Consider the following 19,246-nt stretch of genomic DNA (forward strand, 5'->3'; position numbering starts at 1 on the left):
ATTGTTTTTTCTATTATTCTTTTAAGCTGTGTTTGTTACTATTCTAAAGTTTGAGAAGTTTGACGTCTCACTTTTTTTTTCAATTTGAGTTTTGTTCTGTTTACAGGGCCAAAGCAAAGGGCTCCTTAATTGGCAGCATTTGCTAGCAGAAGCAACAGAGTTTTGTATGATTGCCACTGAATAGAAGAGCTACCTTAGCAGGAGCTATTATTGGCATCCGGGTGGGTTATTGCTATGCTGTGGTTATGGGCGCACCATAAAAGCTCCTGCATAGATTATAGAAAGGTCATAGTATGTGACCAGACCAGCAACAGTTTGGTTTCTGAAAGTTTACTGTGATGTTGGTGAGCTGAACAAGAGTACACTTCGTGCTCACATTTTAAATGGTATAGTGGGCATATTATGGACAACCGCAGAAGGGTTGACCATTTAGAGTTGGACAACACTTAGAGTTCGGTTGTGGGCAGCATATAGATTAAAACAGTGTTTGTGAACTGTAAGTGGTTCAGACCAGATTAACCAAAGGGATAAAATGTGCCATTAATGCCTGGATGGGACTTGAACACATTTTTTAAGGGTGTTCTAGAGCCATTTCTGGCTTTGCAAGATAATCGGTGTAAAATAACGTTTTTCATATTGTTCTGTGGAGCAAGCTTCATCCAGAGGAATTTGTCAGCCTAAGCAAAACTATAAAGACTTTAAAAAAAGGGCCACGTGAGTTTTGCTCCATACATTAGGGCTGGTACACTTTATATTGTAATCTGTGGTGGATGTTGGTATGGTGCCTTTCTTGGGAGCAATAGAGGGTATGTTATCTAGGATCTGGCAACTATATGAATGATTCATCCTGCTGCTATCTTTACTCTCAAGAGGCACTCATCCAATTTGATAAATGCTATTGCTGATAATCGAAGTGTAATTATGGTTTGCTGAAATATCAGTTATGGTCCGATTAGTTTGTTCTGTGACACCATGAAATGGGATGGCGTACAATTAGTAGTTTCTGTTTTTGGCAATACAAGTAAGTACAAATAAAATGTTGAATTGAAAATGAGAGTTGTAAAGGTTCCTCTGTTATCACCTACTTCACAAACTAAAATGTCACCGCTAGACAAATGTTCTGTAATGATTTTTTTTTCACCGCGTCTCATTTCCTGCAATCACTTTGGAGAAAAACTGGTTGACGACCTAACAGTTTGAGAAAAGGTGGTGAATGTGCTTAAAAATGGTTACTTTTTCTAGCGAACACAAACTGTAGGATTAGTAACCACCTGTTCTGATACTTGTTCTGATGAACGCTTAGACCCGCATGTTTTTTCACTTTGTGAATCTTCTCAGGTGCCTGACTGGGTATGGAAATTGTTGCAAAAGCACCTGCGCACTGGATGGTGGAACCATCGCACTCCTTCCGCCCTTCTGACACGGCAGTCGCCTATAAGCAATAGTCATGCTTACGGACATCGTTCTTCTTTATGCCCTTTGCAGATATAGTGCTTAATTTGAGCCAGTGGTTTCCATTGCTCTGCACCGACAATTATCAACACAGGCACTTATGACCATATGGTGGCATTGTTTGTCTGGTTTAGAGACGAGTACAGCAACAGTCGTTTACTAATTCAATATATATTGAAAATGGCTAATACCAGCCACCTAAGCTATTCTTATTGCTTTGGGGATCTGGAGCACTCTAGAGTGTCACACTTGTAGGAATGTGATGTTTTCTAATGGTTCTGGTACTGTCATTGGCAGAGCTAGCAAGGCCAATGGGAGGTGGAAGCTGCAGTGGCCTCCTGACAGAGCCCTGGCACTTTTTTTTTCTTTAATCACAAATTAAGCACTGCAGATACATAGAATCTCTCCTGCCATTTTCAGTACTTTTACGCATGCCTTTTTGCTTAAATTATTTTCATACCAGAATTATTTGTCTGTTATAGACTCGCACAATGTCTGCCTTTGGTGCTTCGGCGCAGACCTGATTCTAAGTCCTGTGACAAATGCTTCCTGTTGGAATCTAAAGCCATCAGGGAGCTGGAGGCCAAGCTCTCAGTCACCAAGCACAAGTAGCAGCTGCAGTCGCTATCTAGATTAAGAGGCTGGTCCTGGTCACTATTTCTCTCATCAGATAAATCGAAGCATGAGTGTCAATTCAAAGTATAAGCATAGGAGAAAGCAAGTGAAATTCTTTAGCGTTCCCACTCTAGGGAGAGTTTGTGAAGTTCATGTTAAAAACAACAACAAAAACAGGGTCTGGCTTCACCTTCCTCATTGGGCCGATCCTGGAGACAATCCACCCAAGTTCCTCAGGCTCTCACCGACACTGCAGAAAGTTTATTTTCACATAGAGGGAATGCAGCAAATGTTTTAATTCTCACCAGCTCCCTGGGCTTTCCTTCTGGCCCCAGTGACCCATTGGCCCCAGTCCATCTTCAGCCGTCTCCTGATTTGGATCTATCTTCAGCTAGAGTTCACACTATATCCAAAGCGTAATCCTGTTTATAAAATGACTGCACACCTGCTCCCTAGCTTGGCACCAGCACTTTGAAGGATAGAGGCTATTCTTAAGTAAAGCCTACCATTGCGTAAGACACATTGCGGTCTAAACAAAAACATAGAGGTCCAATTGATTACCATTAGTTGGCTTTACTTTCCCTCTTTGCTTACTACTTATTCAGTGGTTTACATGTTCATCTTGTCAGCCCCTCCCTTGAAGCATTCACAATTTACTTACCAATTCACATTTGTCTTTCCACGGTTTAGCTTCAGGGAGCTACATTTTTCTTTTGTCATAAACACTTCACGATAATGTATGTTTTATCCAGCTGTCTCCCTGGTGTGCTGACCCCCTCCCCACTCCATGCTAGTATCTCAGCTGTGTGCTTGGTCCTCACCTCTCCTTCGTGATGCCCTTGCACTCATGTGCTTCTCTCCCACATAGCATTCTCACCAGCACCCCATCCTCCCTCCCTATCTCCACATTGCTCTTGCTATCTCTCCCGTTTGCATTTGTCATCCCCAATTGCCCTCTTCATGATGCTTACCCCTGCCATGTGCTATCTGTGTTGCTTCTCCAATCAGCTACTGTTGCTTCCCTCCCAGTATTGTTTCCACTCCCTCCCGTTTCCGCCAGCCCTCAGAGTTGCTCCCCTAAGGCCCCCTGTGTTGCTTCACCATGCCTGCTTAAAAAAAAAAAATACCCACTTTTTCCTTTTAATTTATAGATCCAACACCGATCGGTAAAAGTTTTTTGGTTTTTTTTTAAACCCTGCATGCGCCATATTGTGCGCTCCTGTTGTGTGTGCCTACAAAATGACAGGCTTTTTTATTCTTCATTACCCATGATACACAGGATCACTAAAAACCAATGGCATAGCCAGTAGGTCCTAAAAGCGATACCTATTGTCTTTGCAAATGCTTATTGGATCAATCTCATGCTACACAGGACATTCAGCGCGTCCAGCCTGATGGTGATCAGGCAGATAATTTGCTCCACCCACATAACACTGATGCTGGTCTGTACCTTGCCTTGATACTTTCCACAGATGCTCCCTGGATTTGCCCTTAGTCCTCCCTCCCAGCAGAAGAAAACTAATCTTTTGTAGTGGTGAAACCCAGGACAGTGGAGGTTTTGGAGCTCCCATTCAAGACTGACAAGACTAAGACTATTCTTCTGAATTAAATTTTGCATCATGGCCCTTTCCCTTCAAGGCTTTTGTTGCCATTTGTTTCAGATTTTGTTGGCCTATAATAGCTAGCTTAAAGGCTTTTTCTGCTCCAGCAGGGAGTCACACCATTGTTAATAACCATTAGCTAGCACTCGAAGGGCCGAAGTCCATTACACAGCATCCTACTTCTGAGAGCATTCTCCTGGGGCAAGCCTCCATTTTTAAGGTCAATCCTGTCACTTTTCTCACTTCACTTGATGTGGAATTCAGTAAAATCAATGCCTTGGCAAATAAACGTTTTTACCACGACTGAAAATGCCCCATGCTCAGCCTTCTTTGCTCTGAAGTTTCCTTCTCTGGAGTCTCAAGGGAACACATTCCATCTTAGAGGGTACTTAAGTCTGCTGTAAGCATTCTCACCTCACCTCTGGTCCTGTTGTATCGTAGAAATTCAGCAGGACTGAGTAAAGCTCATTCTGATAGCTCTAGATTGGGGCGACCGGTTTGGTGCTCAGAACTCCTAAGCTGGAGAATATCCCTTTCAATTAGTCTTCCTCTTCAGTAGAATCTGCTGTCCTACTAGCAGGGTAGGCTACTATATACAAACCTCCACAGTCTACAACTCCATGCATGCAGATTGAGTGGTTGTTGCTACCTTCGACCTTCCATTGAAAGTTGTAGATGCCATTCTGACAGGCCTGTCGGCCATCCAACATGTCTATATATTCAGGCTGTTGGGTTAAGTTTGTCACTTGGTGGGAGGAGAAGTAAGGTGGCCCTCAAATACAAACCTGTCTGATGTTCTTTTGTTTGTACTGACTTTGGCCCAGCAAGTCTTTCCATTTGTCCACTGTTAAAGGCTACATACTGGCACTGTCAGTCTTTCTTCATCTGCCAGACTCGCCCTCATTAATTAAGTCACCTATAGGGACTGCAGTGGTACCTTTATTTGGTCTTAACCTTTCTTATGTATGCTTACGTAAAGCCATTCCACAGCTTTTCAAGAAGCGCACCTTTAAAACTGTTTGTCATTTCAGTAACTTTTGTGCACAGGATCAAGCTTTGTTCATTCATCCTCTGCATTCTACCCTGATAAGCTGGTAACCAGGACTCCTGCATCATTTCTTCTGAAACAAGTTACAGTTTTCCAAGTGCGGGGAGTTTTCAAGCTCTGTGTTCTTTTCTGTACCACATCCATATACAGAGAAGGAGGTGCTACTACACCTATTACACATGGCATGCCCTTAGTGTCTATATTGAAAGAACTAAGGAGTATATTGTTAATGATCAACTACTTGTTGGATACTCTGGTGCAAAGCAACGTTAGGCAATACAGAAACTGACCTTATCGAAATGGATTGTCTTGTACATCAGACAGAGTTATTCTTTAACCAAAAAGGATCTTCTTAAGGGCCCCCAGGCTCATCCCATCAAGGTGAAAACTGCTGCTACAGCCCTAGCTCAGATTGTTGTAGTCATGGGCATCTGTCAATATATTTGCACCACAATCCTACTGAATCGATTTGCACTGAGGGGCATTTTGCCCACTGAGTCCTCCAGGACGTCCTGATGTAAGTCCACTCCCCGGACCCCCTTCCTTGAAGGAGGACATTGCTTTGATAATCATTCACAAATTAAAGAATCTGCAGTTAGAAGTATCCATCAGATGACTAATTTACTTTTGGTAACAGTCTTTCTAGTTGAAACTGTTTCTAAACGCAGGACCACCTCACTCTTCTGTGAAGTGGACTTTTGGGAATTATAAGGTCCCAAGTTGTTTTTTAACACTGCCAGCGCAAACTCAATCTTGTCAGCCGCATTCTGCATGCAGCAGTGTGGGGAACAAAAAATAGGTGACCGCAGACTTTGACACACAGCGGTGGTATGTGGCTTCATTTCGTCATGTCTGAGGGCAGGACAGAGTCATGATAGAGCCTAATGGTGCCAATTGCTGGTATGCAGAAGCAATTGCAAGATTTTCCTGAACCCGACTGATACCCCAGAAGATTAAGTGAGAATTCTGCGATTAGAGTATCCACCTTTTGACTCTACTAATACTAAAATGCAACCAGCCACTTGTCTTTCAGATCCTCTAATATGGAAATGAGAGGCATGGCTGTATGCTGTGAACCGACAAACGTATGTGTAATTTATTTTACGAAGCTATTTGATGGGAGTATTTTTATTCATTTGTAAGTGGTTGCTGTGGAATAGCTAGTCCTACCCTTTTAAACTGGATAGTGTATTCTGTTTTAGTGGTATCATTCAATCACGTGCCTTTCAATAACCGATACTGTCATCCCATGTTAATCTACGCATGCCATAGTAAAATGTCTTTATTAAAATGGACATACCTGCTTATTTACTGAAACAATCATGATTTAAGAATTGATTCTTTTTATTTCCTATTCTTTCAGGACCACATTTTAATCCCAGCGCTATTTATAACTTCTATGATAATATTGGATTTTTAGGTCCTGTTCCTCCGAAACCTAAAGGTACTCCATCTATTGGTAAGTTTAGAGGATTTTCTGTTTAACTTCTGTCTACCTGCTCTTTGTTGTCCCCAAAATAAGAATATTGGCTATGAAGGGTGCTACAGCAACCATAAACATTTTTCTCTGCCACGGACGTATCCCCGATATCCATTAACAGTGGAATATCATCGCACACGTGGGTTCTGGAAACATTCTTCTTATAAACATTTTCACCATGACAGCCTGCTTATAAGACTGGGTGTCCTATTTTTTGTTTGTTTTTGCATAATAAATCCAGTTAGCCATAGTAAAACTACAATACATTTGGCTGCAAACAACACTGTACTAAACCCTTTTTTTAAACCTAAAAGTAAAGAAAAGGTGTAGCCTTCAGTTGAGAGCACACACATTAACAGCCTGTTTGGAAGGAAATACAGTGGAAAGATGACAGCCAGATGTTTCACCTACTTATATGTTGAAAAGTGTGGAGGCGGTAGTGTTTATAAATTCAGAGAATACCATGCTAGAAAATTAGGAATACAGGTAAGTAACATCTTTTGAGATGACTCTCTTGGATAAACATAAATTGCAGAATAGATGAGCAACCTTAATTTGGCTCAACCCCAGAGAAGGATTCTAAAAGAAATGTCAACGAATCCGATATTTTCTTAATTAATGAAACCAATTCCTTAAAAAAAACAAGTGGAAGATTTGATGCTGAGATCCAGTACATGATGATTATAACTTGTTATGCTGAATAACAAAGAACTAAGGCACACATTGTGAAAAAAACTGATCAAAAGCCTAGTCCTATTTCATTATGCATAGTATTCAATTGATTATTTAACCATAAAGCTATTTTTGATAAGCCATCAAAAAATACTTCCTGCAGATATGACATTTTATACAATCCTGTGTATGAAGAAATTGAAAATATTTTTAATGAGGAAATGTTGCCAAACATTCTCAAACGTTAGTCCCAGCTCCGCACTTGAAGATTGCAACATAGGTTATCTTAATTCACATTAACCTCAATTATCGATAGAACCATGCTAATGAACACATTGGATTTTCTGTACAGCTGCATTTTGAACCGTCACTCTAAGTTAATTTACAACAGTGCTAGCACTAGCAGCATTGTTATATACTCCATATTTGTTGGCTAGAAGAGCTTTCTGAGGACAAGAGAACTAGCGCCTGGAACCAAAAAGATAAACATATTTTTCAGAAGACTGTTTTTTTGCAGTGAATAAAGTATTAAGAAAGTTAATACTTTGTTAATAAAAGAATGTTACCGCACGTCTCGCACAACAGCGATTCCTACCATAGACCACGTTTATATTGCTTCTTACTGAATCTGTATCTGGCAAATAACACCCATATTTCAATTCATGAAATTCTGCTGTAATAATGTTTTATATCTAAGTAATGCACAGGTGGACAGTAAAAAGTCTGTTAGGTTTTCCATCATTTTCTGTGGCGGCCCAGCTGGCAATGTTTGACTTGTACAGCCTTTTTATTTTGCTATATTAAGAATTACCCATAAAACAAAGTAGGAAGAAAATGGCCTCGGAATGTAGCAGCATATGGCTGCAAATAGTAGCGCTTTCCACCATTATAATTGCATTCAAGGGGCAACTTTGTGCCTGCATGCTTACTTCCAAGTGTTCTCCAGCAGAGGAAGCATATATAAAGACAATAAATATTGAATCCGTTTTAGGCAAAAAAGGGAGACAAGCGCTAGGTAGCATTACATGCAACCACTTGATGTAGATGTCCAATAGTTATAACTTAAAAATAAAACAAGATAGTCTTGTTGATACTGCATGCCCCTAACCCACTCCTAGGACAAAATATGCTAAAGCTTCCCAATCTATTTCTTTTCTACCTTTTCCTTGCCCTGTTTCCTTGATTTATTTAGCTTAATATTGAAGAAATGATCATTGCCTAGCGCTTTATCTTTTGCAAGAGTGGTGGAGTTTGAGGATAGTGGAGTCATTCATTTCCAGCCATTGTTGGCACCGATTGAACGCTTTGGAGCTGACTTCGGATCCCGTTCTGGTACAGTCAGCACCTCAAAGCCAAAATTTCCTCGACGCCAATATCTTCTTTGACATCCAGCAGTTGGGTGGCATCAATACAGTTGTTAGCCGAAGCAACCATTGGCAGCAAACGACTTCAGGGTCCAGGCAAAGTTAGACATTGAACCTGCTTCGGAGTTGAAAGGTGCGTTAATGGGGAAAACAACTACAGACCCGAAAGATGCTTTGATGGGGAAAACACTTTTGGAGCCAAAACACACCTCCGTGTCTAAAGCAACTTTGAGGCCCAAACAGCCAACACAGCTCTGTCGCCCATCGACACTGATGTTCAACAACCTACCGTTGAACGCCTTCACCAGCATCTGGACTCTCACCAGTGACTCATATGTTTCCATCTTCACACAGGCAAAATTAGCACTAAGCTTCCACCTCTGATTGAGCAGACTCTCCTTCGAAAAAGACAGCTAACCTTCGAGGAACAGTTAACAATGGAGCCACCACCGCCTCCTAAGATCAAGCATAACAGCCCCCTGAAACATACTCATGCTCCTTCTTCTTCTGATTCTTCCTCCTCCTTCTCCACAACCTACATTACCTCAAGGCTCTTATTCATACTATGGGGAGGGGAGCCCCCATCAACTAGATTTCTATATAGTCCTGTATACCGAGGACCCACAAGATGATCCATGGGATGATTGAGGTGGTACCTCCAGGGCCCAATGACCCAGATCTATACCATGCAAAGTATTCTCCCCCTGATGACACCAAGTCATACCATAAGGTTATTCAAAGGGCAGCTAGCTTGCATAAAGTGGACTTGCATTCCAATTGAGAGGAAGAGAAATCAAAACCCTCTTTCATACACAGCGATCCCCCCAATTCCTGCCAGTGCTTAAACATCACAGGAGGTATTCAAACACCCTGTAAAGGCCAGAATTATCTAACCAGAAGGTCGATAAAAAAATATAAGTCTTTCCCTTGTGATCCACCATGTATTACAGGGTAACTCCCGCCCGACTCACTGATTGATGGTACATGTCAGACGTAAGAGAGCAAATTCCCAGGGCACCAGGGATGCCTCGCCCTCAGACCTAGAAAGTAAAAAATATGATGTAGCGGGTGAAAGGGTTGCGTCCCAATCAGCAACACGTTGGCATATTGCCAATTTGGTTGGGCTGTAAGCTATGATGCACCCAGTGGGATGAAATGGGGTGCTTATACAGCACCTACCAGAGCAGTACTGACAAAATGCACAATAAACCATATTAGAGGGGCAGACTATCTCAAATGCCTCTATTAGATGTGCCCTTGACACGGTGAACAATGCCACAAGGGGTGTGAACTCCAGTATCCTTATCAGGACACATGCTTGGCCACGGATATCTCTTTCGGCCAGAAGTTCAGCAGCATCTGATCAACATGCCGTTTGATGGAGAGCATCTATTCTGCCCTCAAGTTGATCAGATACTGGAGAATATAAAAAAGGATGTTGATACTGCCAAAGCCATAGGAGCTTTACAATCTCCATCCCCTAGGGTAAATTTTCGTTGCACACAGTTTAGCGGAAATTCCAAAAACACCTCCCAGAAGTGCACACCACTTATCAGAGTCAGCAACTGCACACACAACTTACCAGGGGATACTATAGGGATTCATACAGAGGAAAGCACACTAGAGGTAGAGGTGGAGCGGCTAAATCAGCCGCTCCAACCAAACAGTGACTCCCTTTCCTCCTCCTCCTCCTCCTCCTCCTCCACCCCCGGCCCACCCCACCCCACCCCACCCATCCAACACTTGTGCGGGTTCCTACCACAATGGCGCAACATCACTTCACACCAACAGCTCCTAGCTATTGCTTGGAGCTCATTACTACACCACCAAACATGCCAACACGACCACACTCTCTTTCCCCTCAACATCAGCATTTGCTGCAAGAGGAAGTAAACGCACTCTTACAAAATGGAGCCATAGAGCCGGTGCCGCACCGCCACTGAAACAAGGGGGTCTATTCACTGTATTGTTTAATACCCAAAATGGGTTTCTCACTCGGGCCCATCTTACACTGCCGACCCCTAAACAAGTACATTCGATCAGAACATTTCCATATGTTTATGCTACAAGATGTCATACCACTTCTAATGCAAGGCGACTTCGTGACCACCTTAGACTTAGGATGCCTACTTTCAGATCCCAATTCACCCAGAACATTGGGGTCTCCACCGCACCCAGCATTTGCACAAAATGTCTGACTGGTCACAGTTCATTTATGAAGGACCTGCATATACATTTTCCCTTACCTAAGCGATTGGTTGATAAAGAGCTCAAGCAAACATCACTGTCTTGCTCACACGCAGCTCACCTTAGAGATATTTGCCTATGCTTTTCTGCCTCTCCTACTCCTTTCAAATGTGGTGAGGAAACTATGGCACACCAACCTTGCGTTAATTCTCATAGCTCCCACGTGGTCCAGACAACCTTGGTTCACTCCCTCCTCAAGCTCTCAGTAGTTAACCACAAGAAGCTCCTCAACAGTCTTGACCTTCTCGCACAGCACCAGGGAACCTTAAGACATCCCAAACCCAAACAACCCAACTTAGTGATGTGGCTCCTGAAATTCTAGAGTTTGGTTACAAAAATGTAAATGAGTGTATGAACATGCTCAGGGATGCTGGTAGACTCACCACTAGGGCCTGTTATGCAGCAAATTGAAAGAGGCTTGTCCACTACTGTATTTCCAAGCACATAAGTTCAATCAAACCAACGGTGCCGGACATTGTCTGCTACCTGCTTTACTTCAACGCTCAGGACTAGCATACACGTCTGTTCGTCAACACTTAGCTGCAGAATAATTGCAAAACCGGAAACGCTCCTTGCTGTTCAGAGTCCCTATAATTAAAGCTTTCATGGAAGGGCTTATAAATCATCCGTTCCATACTACTTCAATCCCATCCTGGAATATTAATATAGTAGTCAAGAAACTAACTAAAGTTCATTCTGACAGGTTAGAACTTTGAACTAATCCAAAATTCCTACCCAAAATGATATTTTCTTTTCACCTTACATAGAACTGCCAGTTTTTTCCTCCCACATACGACAGTAGGAGAGCGGGCACTTAATACACTAGAAGAAAAAAGAGCCCTCCTGTATTACATTGACAGGTCACAACCCTTTTGAAATTCTCTAACTATTTGTGGCCTTTTCCAAACCATGTAGAGGGACTGCTATTTCAAAACAAGGAATCTCACATTGGCTAGCTAAGTGTATTCAGACCTGCTATGCCAAAGTGAAAAGGCAGCTCCTAACACCTCTAAGGCCACATTCTTCTCGTAAAAAAAACAACAAAAAAGCTTCAATGGCTTTTTAAGGAATCATTCCAATTCTGACATTTGTAAAGCTGCTACCTGGTCCACGCCTTTCACTTTTACTAACCATTATTGGATGGATGTTCTTGCAAAGCAGTAAGCCCATTTGGTTCAACCTGTTTTGCGTACACTTTTCCAGTGTTCTGCAACATCCACAGGCTAGCCACTACCTTACAGGGGAAACTACTTTTCAGTCTATGCAGAGCATGTGTATCTACAGCTACTTACGCCACAAACGGAAAATGTTACTTAGCCTGTTGATATCAGTTAGTGACATGTAGTGCTGTAAATGCACTCTCCTTCCAGGAAGCGTTTGGTTGTTGCAGATAGCTTTCTTTTTCTTTATCTACTAGTCTCTTATTGCATGAACATCTTTATGCTTCGCTTTACTATATATCGTACACCTGTTGGAGGGAAACCAATCTAACTCTGCAGTCGATGTTCATTCGCAATGCTACCTAAGAGAGGACTCCCTTTACTTTGTGACTCAAAAGACTTCTTCGAAGAAAAACAAGTTTTACACGTCCGAGCTGATGGCAGGAGTATGCACAGCATGTGAAACCAGATGTCTACAGGGCAAGTACAATTTTTCTTTCAACAGTTACTACAATTTAGTTAAATGGTAATGTCCAATTGTTAATATTAAGGAAGAGTATCTTTTAGAAAGTAACCTTTTCTCTGCTGGATGTTTCTGGAGGGTAATTTGCATATGCTCTCTTTCTTCTCACAGCCAGTAATTCACCTTGAGTAGGTGTAAAAATGCCTCGCAGGAGCAAACAATATGCTGACCTGGATGGGCAGAGATGACTCCACTAAATATACAGGGTACGGGCATTGGGCATCTTTTTTGACACAACAGTGTCAAATCCTACTTGAATGTTAAATCCTACTTTTCAGGTCTGCTAGGTTCGCAAACAGCATATGGGAGACCCTAGAAAGGGGAGAGAACAAGATACACGACAATAAAACGCAGCCAGCCTTGGTTCCGACAGGCTTGTCAACATCTGCACTGAAGGCCTCCACAACAAAAGCCCCTTCGTCACAAAGACCCACTTTGCTCCAAAAGCTCCTTCGGTGGCTGGCTCCAACAACTCAGAGCAACCTATTCTGCAACATTTGCAAGAAGTGTTGGTTGCTCGCCGAAAGGGTCACTTCATCCACCTGCACAATTGGAGAATCTCCACCAAGCTGCTACCAAAATCTCAAGAGACCATTCCAAGGAAGAGGAAGTTTTAGTTTGAGGAGCAAATTGCCTTGGAACCTCCACCAGAGCATTGGAAGCATAAAAACAGGAGCTCTAGCCCTCACCCTCCTCGCCACCAGCTACCTCCTGCCTACCCCACAATATGTTTCACCTCCTCCAGTTTCACCAGAGGGGTTCACCACTCTCTCCCTATGGTGAGGGCAGCCCGCTGTATCCAGCTGAAGCCTACAATGCTCCGTATGGCCCTGAACCCAGAGCTGACCTGTGGGATCACTATGATGGCAATGCCCCGGGTGATACAGACCCTGATCTGTATAAGGCAAAACCTGCCTTCCAGAGAACCATGAGCTTGTACATAAGACAACTACTTTTCATAAAGAAAATATGCATGTCGTCCAGGAAGACTGCTTCCTGGTCGAAACACAGTGCACCCTCCATTTCCTCCCGATACTAAAAGGGATGCTTAAAACCCTGCCCGAGACCTTCAAAGAGCCAGTCAAGGCTCAGGTCCTCATTCCTAGGTTAGATGAAAAATGCAAAACCTCACCCAATGACCCTCCCTACATTCAAGGCCCACGTTCCTCTAGACTCTCTTGTGGGTCATACTGCGCAGAAACACGTCAAATCCCATTGTACAGGGGACGCTCCACCTCCTGATAAGGAAAGCAAAAAGACACAGCAGGCAAGGTGTTGGCAGTACAATCTGTCACACACTGGAGGATTGACACTTAGGGTGACCTCTTCTCCAGATAAGACCGGAGGCATTGGGTGAAATGGAGGAAATTCACAAATAACTTTCAAAGGTGTATAGGCAGTGTGGACAAGTGCTGGTTACAGAGGACAAGACCATATCAAATGCCACTATCCACTTCACGCTGGCACCACGTCTAGGAGAGTTAATACCAGAATCGTGGTCCGTTGCCACGCCTGGCTCTGTTTTTCTGGCTTTAAGACCGAAGTCCAATAGCATCTACTAAACCTGCCGATCGACAGTGAGCACCTTTTTGGACTGCAGGCAAACCAAATGCTAGAAAACCTCAGAGACAGACAAAGCCAAGTCTGTGGGTGCCCTTCTGACATCCATGGGGTTTTCTCGGAGTTCAAAGTACAGGGGAGGCAGTAAGATCACTTCCCCAGACTCTCCTGCCTCCTACCACAGGCAGCAATATCATTACCACCAGTATCCAACATGGGAGTGTTCTAGAGGGGTTACAGGAGTAACAACTCCAGAGGTAGGGGCAAAGGAGGCTCGACTAAAGGAGCCACCTCCTCCAAGCATTGACACCCTTCTGCTCCCCTTGCCCTCCATCACACTGCACCTGTCGGGGGAGAGTGCAGAGATTTCTTCTTTATTGGGAGGAGATCACCTCCGACCAATGGGTTCCCTCCATCATAAAGTACAGCTATGGCCTGGAACTCATTTCAACCCAACATACCACACCTCAAACGCATCCTCTCTGTAGAATTCCAGCACCTTCTTCTGGAAGATGTCCAGGCACTCATTCTACTTTCTAATTTACTAAAAGGACGTCTATCGAATGCCCGTACTCTACCTCAGGGCCCACAAGAAATACATCCTCTCAGATCATATCCACATGGTCTCTTTGCAGGACTTTATTACTCTGCTTCAGCAAGGCAACTTCATGCAATCTGAAGTACGCTGACTTCCACTTACCTATCCTTCCGCACTTATCGCCGCTACCTATGTTTCGTGGTGAGTGTTCAACATTATCGGCTCCTATTAAGGGTCACCACTGCTATCGGAGTATTTTCAAAATACCTCTATGGTAGCCACCCATCTCAGGAGTGGCATTCACATTTTCCCCCTGCTTAGACAGTTGGCTGATCAAGAGTGCAAGCAAATAGTGTCCCGCTCACACCCAAGCCACCATATTTCTTCTCCACAGTTTGGGCAGCTCTTTAAATACTCAAGTTCCACCTTCTGCCTCTTCAGATCCAGCACTTTCTGGGAGCTTTATCAAAATAGTACTCAGCAAGGTTTACTCCAGTCAGGTGCAGGTACAAGGATTCCAGCAGATACTGATTCTTTTTCAGTCAAATCGTCAACTGATGGTCAAAACAATTATGGTCCATACTACCCTACCCTAGACTTCACATGACGCTGCTCCAACATTGCCTGTCAGCACAATGAACGAGCAGAGGGTTACTGGGAGGATCTGGTGTTGATACAGGGCAGCACCCATCACTCTCTGCAGTGATGTAACAGCAGTTGTTGGACTTGGCCCTTTTTGCAGGGTCGTCCCTAAACTTTTTGCCTTTCTCCTAGCCTTTTTTCTGACATGGTGTAGGTGGTTCTAGGATTCTGGGCACTTTAGCACTGCTGTCCAGTGTAAAGTGCGTGTGCTCTCTGTGCTAAATATGATATGGATTGGTCTACACCTGTTTTGGCCTATTTAATTACCTGTCAGTCACTTGTAAACTGGTCTCTCATATACCCTGGGCTGGTAAATTAAATGCTGCTAGTGCGTTTGCAGCGCTGATTGCCCCACCCATCAAAGCAGCCTTTCAAACTTATCCCGGGCCTCTGCCATTGCAGGGCCTGTGCCTGCAGTGTCACTGCCGCTATGACGTGGCACCTAAAGTGTGTGCCATGTCAGTGACCCCCCTTTTTTACTACATGTCAGTCACCCCTAAGGTAGGCCCTAGCTAGCCTTATGGGCAGGGTGCGTTGTAGGTAAAAGATAGGACATGTACCTTAAGTGTGTGGCATGTCCTGGTAGTGACAAACAGCCATTTTCGTTTCTCACTACTGTGGGGCCGCCCTCCCATAGGAATTCATTGTGGATTCCCTCATAAGTGTTTCAGTGGTGATCCCTGATATGAGAGGTGCAGCGTGGTCAAGTTTGGTATGTTTGGAATAGTGAAAATAAATGCTATGCAATAGTGTGCGCAGATTTATTATGACTATTTTAGAAATGCCACTTTTAGAAGTTGGCATTTCTGTGTGCTATGTGTCTGGCTGTCTGATGTGAATTGTATGTCTGGCTTTTGAGTGGCAGGGGCTAGTGAGGTGTGTGTGGCTCCAGGAGGGGCAGTGTGAGCCAGCGCTAGGCTGAATGGGACAGCTGCATTTGGAGTAGTGGGAGGAGAAGTCCTTGGTCTCTGAATAGGTCAGTGCCTGGCCTGTACAATGCTGGCTCCGACCCCCTGTGGTGTGTCCGATGGCAGAGCCCCATCTCTGAAAGGAGGGTGTGAGCACTGTAAGCAGAGTGCTCCAAAACACCCCAGAACCAGTTGAGACTGGTTCCCCCAAGCCCTGTGTCAGGGCAGACAAAGGAAAACTAAGTATAAATGTAGGGGCGGTGACCCCATGTATGGTGTGCTATTCCTGACTTGGGGTTGGTGGCGGTCCTGTTGCTGGGCTCCAGGAGGAACCACCACTAGGACCCTGTGTGCTGGCCTGCCTGGGCCCAGCCTTTGCCCCCTGGACTTTGGCCGCTAGCGCCTTGTGAGCGCTTTGCTTTTATTATGAAGAGCGCGTTGCTCTTTGTTGCTGGGAGGAGCTGTTTGTATTCCTGCTGCGCTGAGCTGCACCTCCTAGGAGAGGGAGTCCCTGGCGTAGGGAACACCCCCATCCCCCCCCCCCCCCCCCGCGCTGCTGAATAGAGCGGGAGACTACCCCACGTTTATGCCGCATTTTTGCATCTCCAGGGCAGGAGCCCACCCCCCTTTAAACCTATTTTTAGGCGGGTGCCCACCCCGCATGGCGGTGTATTTTAATTTAAGATTGGCGGGAGCCTACCCTGCTGTGCTGTGCTTTTTTGATGGAGGGTGCCCACCCCGCAATTATTGCTGGTTCGTAGCAGGTGCCCACCCTGCATTGCACCGCTGTCAGAGGGAGCCGCCGGGCCGCTGCTAGTGCGACCCGGAAGACAGGCAGAGGTTGCCTGGTCAGGGCCAATAAAGGAGGGCGGGAGCCTACCCCGCCCCCAAGACCGCCGCAGGCAAGAGCGGCGACTTCAGCCGTGCTGCCAACATAGTGGGAGCGAAGGCACATTGTGAGCTTCACGGCTACGTTCATGAAATTGGGACTTTTATGATATTAATCTTGGATTTTGATCAGAGAACTGATGGTGATAGTGCCTAATGCATGCACGATAAAAGTAACATTCATCAGGTGTGCTCTGGTGTCTTTGGTTTGAAATGATATCTGGACTGCTTTGTGAAGTCCGGATTTTTTGATACTCAAGGTGGATGAGTATCTGGCCCCGAGGGAGCACCCAAAATCAAGTGAAAGTCTATTTATATACTGTTAAAATAAACTAGGAGACATGATGATGTGCAGATCCTTTTGAAGCATATCCACCTTAGTTTGTCCATAAAGACAGATTTGTTGTCAGAAACGACTCTGAATTACTTCCCAAGGTGTTATCCCCTTCCAGAACAACCATACCACTCAGTTCCCAGTCACTTCTCCATCACCAAGACTCTGTAGCAGAGAGCGCCCTTCACACCCTTGATATGAAGCAAGTCCTCATGTGTTGCATGGATAAGACCAGACCCTTTCGCTGAACTCAGTAGCTTTCGCCAAAACTCACAAAGAGCACTCTGTCTAAAGTAGGTATTACCATATGGATTGTTAAATAAAGCTACTAAACAATTTGCCTGCACCGACCAAGCTTCCTCCCACTCACAAAAAAGGAGCCACAGTAGCTTTCCTTGGAAATATACCCACAGCTGACATTTGTAAGGCGGCTACACCGTCCACTCCACATACATTTATCAACCAGTACTGTGGGGGTGATTTAGCACCCCAACAAGTCGTCTTCTGCAGCATCCACAGACTAACCACCACTTAGGGTAGTACTACTTTACAGTCTATGCAGAGCATGTGTATTTACAGCCATACATGCTACAAACTGAATGTTATTTACCCTGTAAGCATCTGCTCGTAGCTTGTAATGCTGTAGATTCACATGCGCCCACCCATTTCTCTGGAAGCCTTTGGTTGTTCCAGTTGAACATGTTTTCACTCACACTTTGTATATAACATCTTGCATGGTCAACACACTTTCCTGTCTAAGGCTCTATCTTTACACTCGCCTAATAATGGAGCAGGTGTCCATGCAGATTACCAGCTAGGGGAGGAGTCACTATACCCCATGACTCAAAAACCTTAATAGAAGAAAAACAAGTTGCAAACCTCCGAGCCCAACATTAGATTGCAGGATTAATCAGAGCATGTGAATGTACAACACTACACATGGCAAGCAGATTCTTACAAGGTAAGCAACCTATTCCTTGAAATACACAATATTGCAGTTACAACACTGTAAAGATGCTGAGGATCCTTTAACTTTTGAGTGTAAATATCTATGATATCACAGTCAACAAATGATTCAAAATGTGCCGAAATTAGGTATAACATTTATATATGTATGCTTAGCATCAAATATCCTATGTAAAGTAACAAAACACTAGACTTCAGGAGCCCTAAAAGTCTATCAGGCATTTAATGCAAAAATAGCCATCCTGCAAGCCAAATTAATAATCGACAATTGCCGTTTCAATAGACCAGAGCATCCACCTAAAATCATGTTTAAGCATGCAATGCTAAAATCTATATATTGTAGTCTCATTTTCATACACCTTTTCTCAATGGAAGTAGATGTAAACAAAAACACGATTGAAATTGTTACTTTAAGCAAAACTGACTAATGAGCAGATGGATAGGAGCTTCTCACGAGAAAGAATGTCAGAAGTCCTTGATAACAAGAGTTAGTAATACAAGCAAGCAAGTGCTGACTCCCATCAGTTTCTCCAATTCACACACTACAGTGCTGGTTTTTAAAACGAGTCGACACTTACGACTAAATTCAGGAATGTGCAAATGTACGACACTAAACATAATGGCTCTTGAACTTCTGAAATGCATGCAACTTAACAGGCATTCTAGCGTTCATTTAATCTTTAAGTTAATACAAAAACGAAATGGAAATTCAAAAAATAATTGTATTAGTACATTTTAAGGTACAGACAAATGCTGGTATATTTATAATAAAGAAGTAGTATTGGCATGAAAACATTTTTTCTTTCTCAAATCGTAATAAATCAAAACTTGTAAACTAGCGCAAGAACATTCAGATGAATTTGTTTCCAACATGCTTTGGTGTGAGGTAAATGCTGCATGCTGATGACCGAAATGAAGAAATGTTACCATCTGCTTCAATGCTTAGTTGCGGATGCATAGGTGACCTGTGATGGATCCTAGAAAACATGAAAATGTGTCACTTACGAGGAATTTTAGTTAGTTTTGTTAAACTGAACTTGGATTTTTTTCAAACTTTTCCTCCAGGAAAAAAAAACGGTTGATTAAAGTTATGTCCGACTAGGCATTTTCAACCCTCGCATAATATGAGCTGCATTGCCAAAGTATGTTTCTTTTTTTCATCAGTCTTTTTACCTTTCTGCAGATCAACGGCCTAGTGTCAAGACGCCAAAGAATGTGCCAGATACAGAGGAGGATGAGGGAGCACAG

The 19,246-nt window shown here is 43.6% G+C and overlaps 1 protein-coding gene across 3 annotated transcripts in view; it reads left to right on the forward strand.

The window, feature by feature from the left end:
• The window catches only part of TAB2 (TGF-beta activated kinase 1 (MAP3K7) binding protein 2), a 280,656-nt gene that overhangs the window by 260,376 nt on the left and 1,034 nt on the right, over positions 1–19,246 (forward strand). For 2 of the 3 annotated variants that reach the window (XM_085611640.1, XM_085611642.1), the window contains 2 exons: positions 6,080–6,175; positions 19,182–19,246. The exon at positions 19,182–19,246 is cut by the window's right edge and continues 1,034 nt beyond it. In XM_085611640.1, coding sequence (XP_085467766.1) covers positions 6,080–6,175; positions 19,182–19,246 — 161 coding nt within the window. The remainder of the gene's footprint in view (positions 1–6,079; positions 6,176–19,181) is intronic. The other variant, XM_085611643.1, reaches the window with a different exon arrangement.

Source organism: Triturus cristatus, chromosome 6 (assembly GCF_964204655.1).
Source record: "Triturus cristatus chromosome 6, aTriCri1.1, whole genome shotgun sequence".
Classification (NCBI taxonomy): domain Eukaryota; kingdom Metazoa; phylum Chordata; class Amphibia; order Caudata; family Salamandridae; genus Triturus; species Triturus cristatus.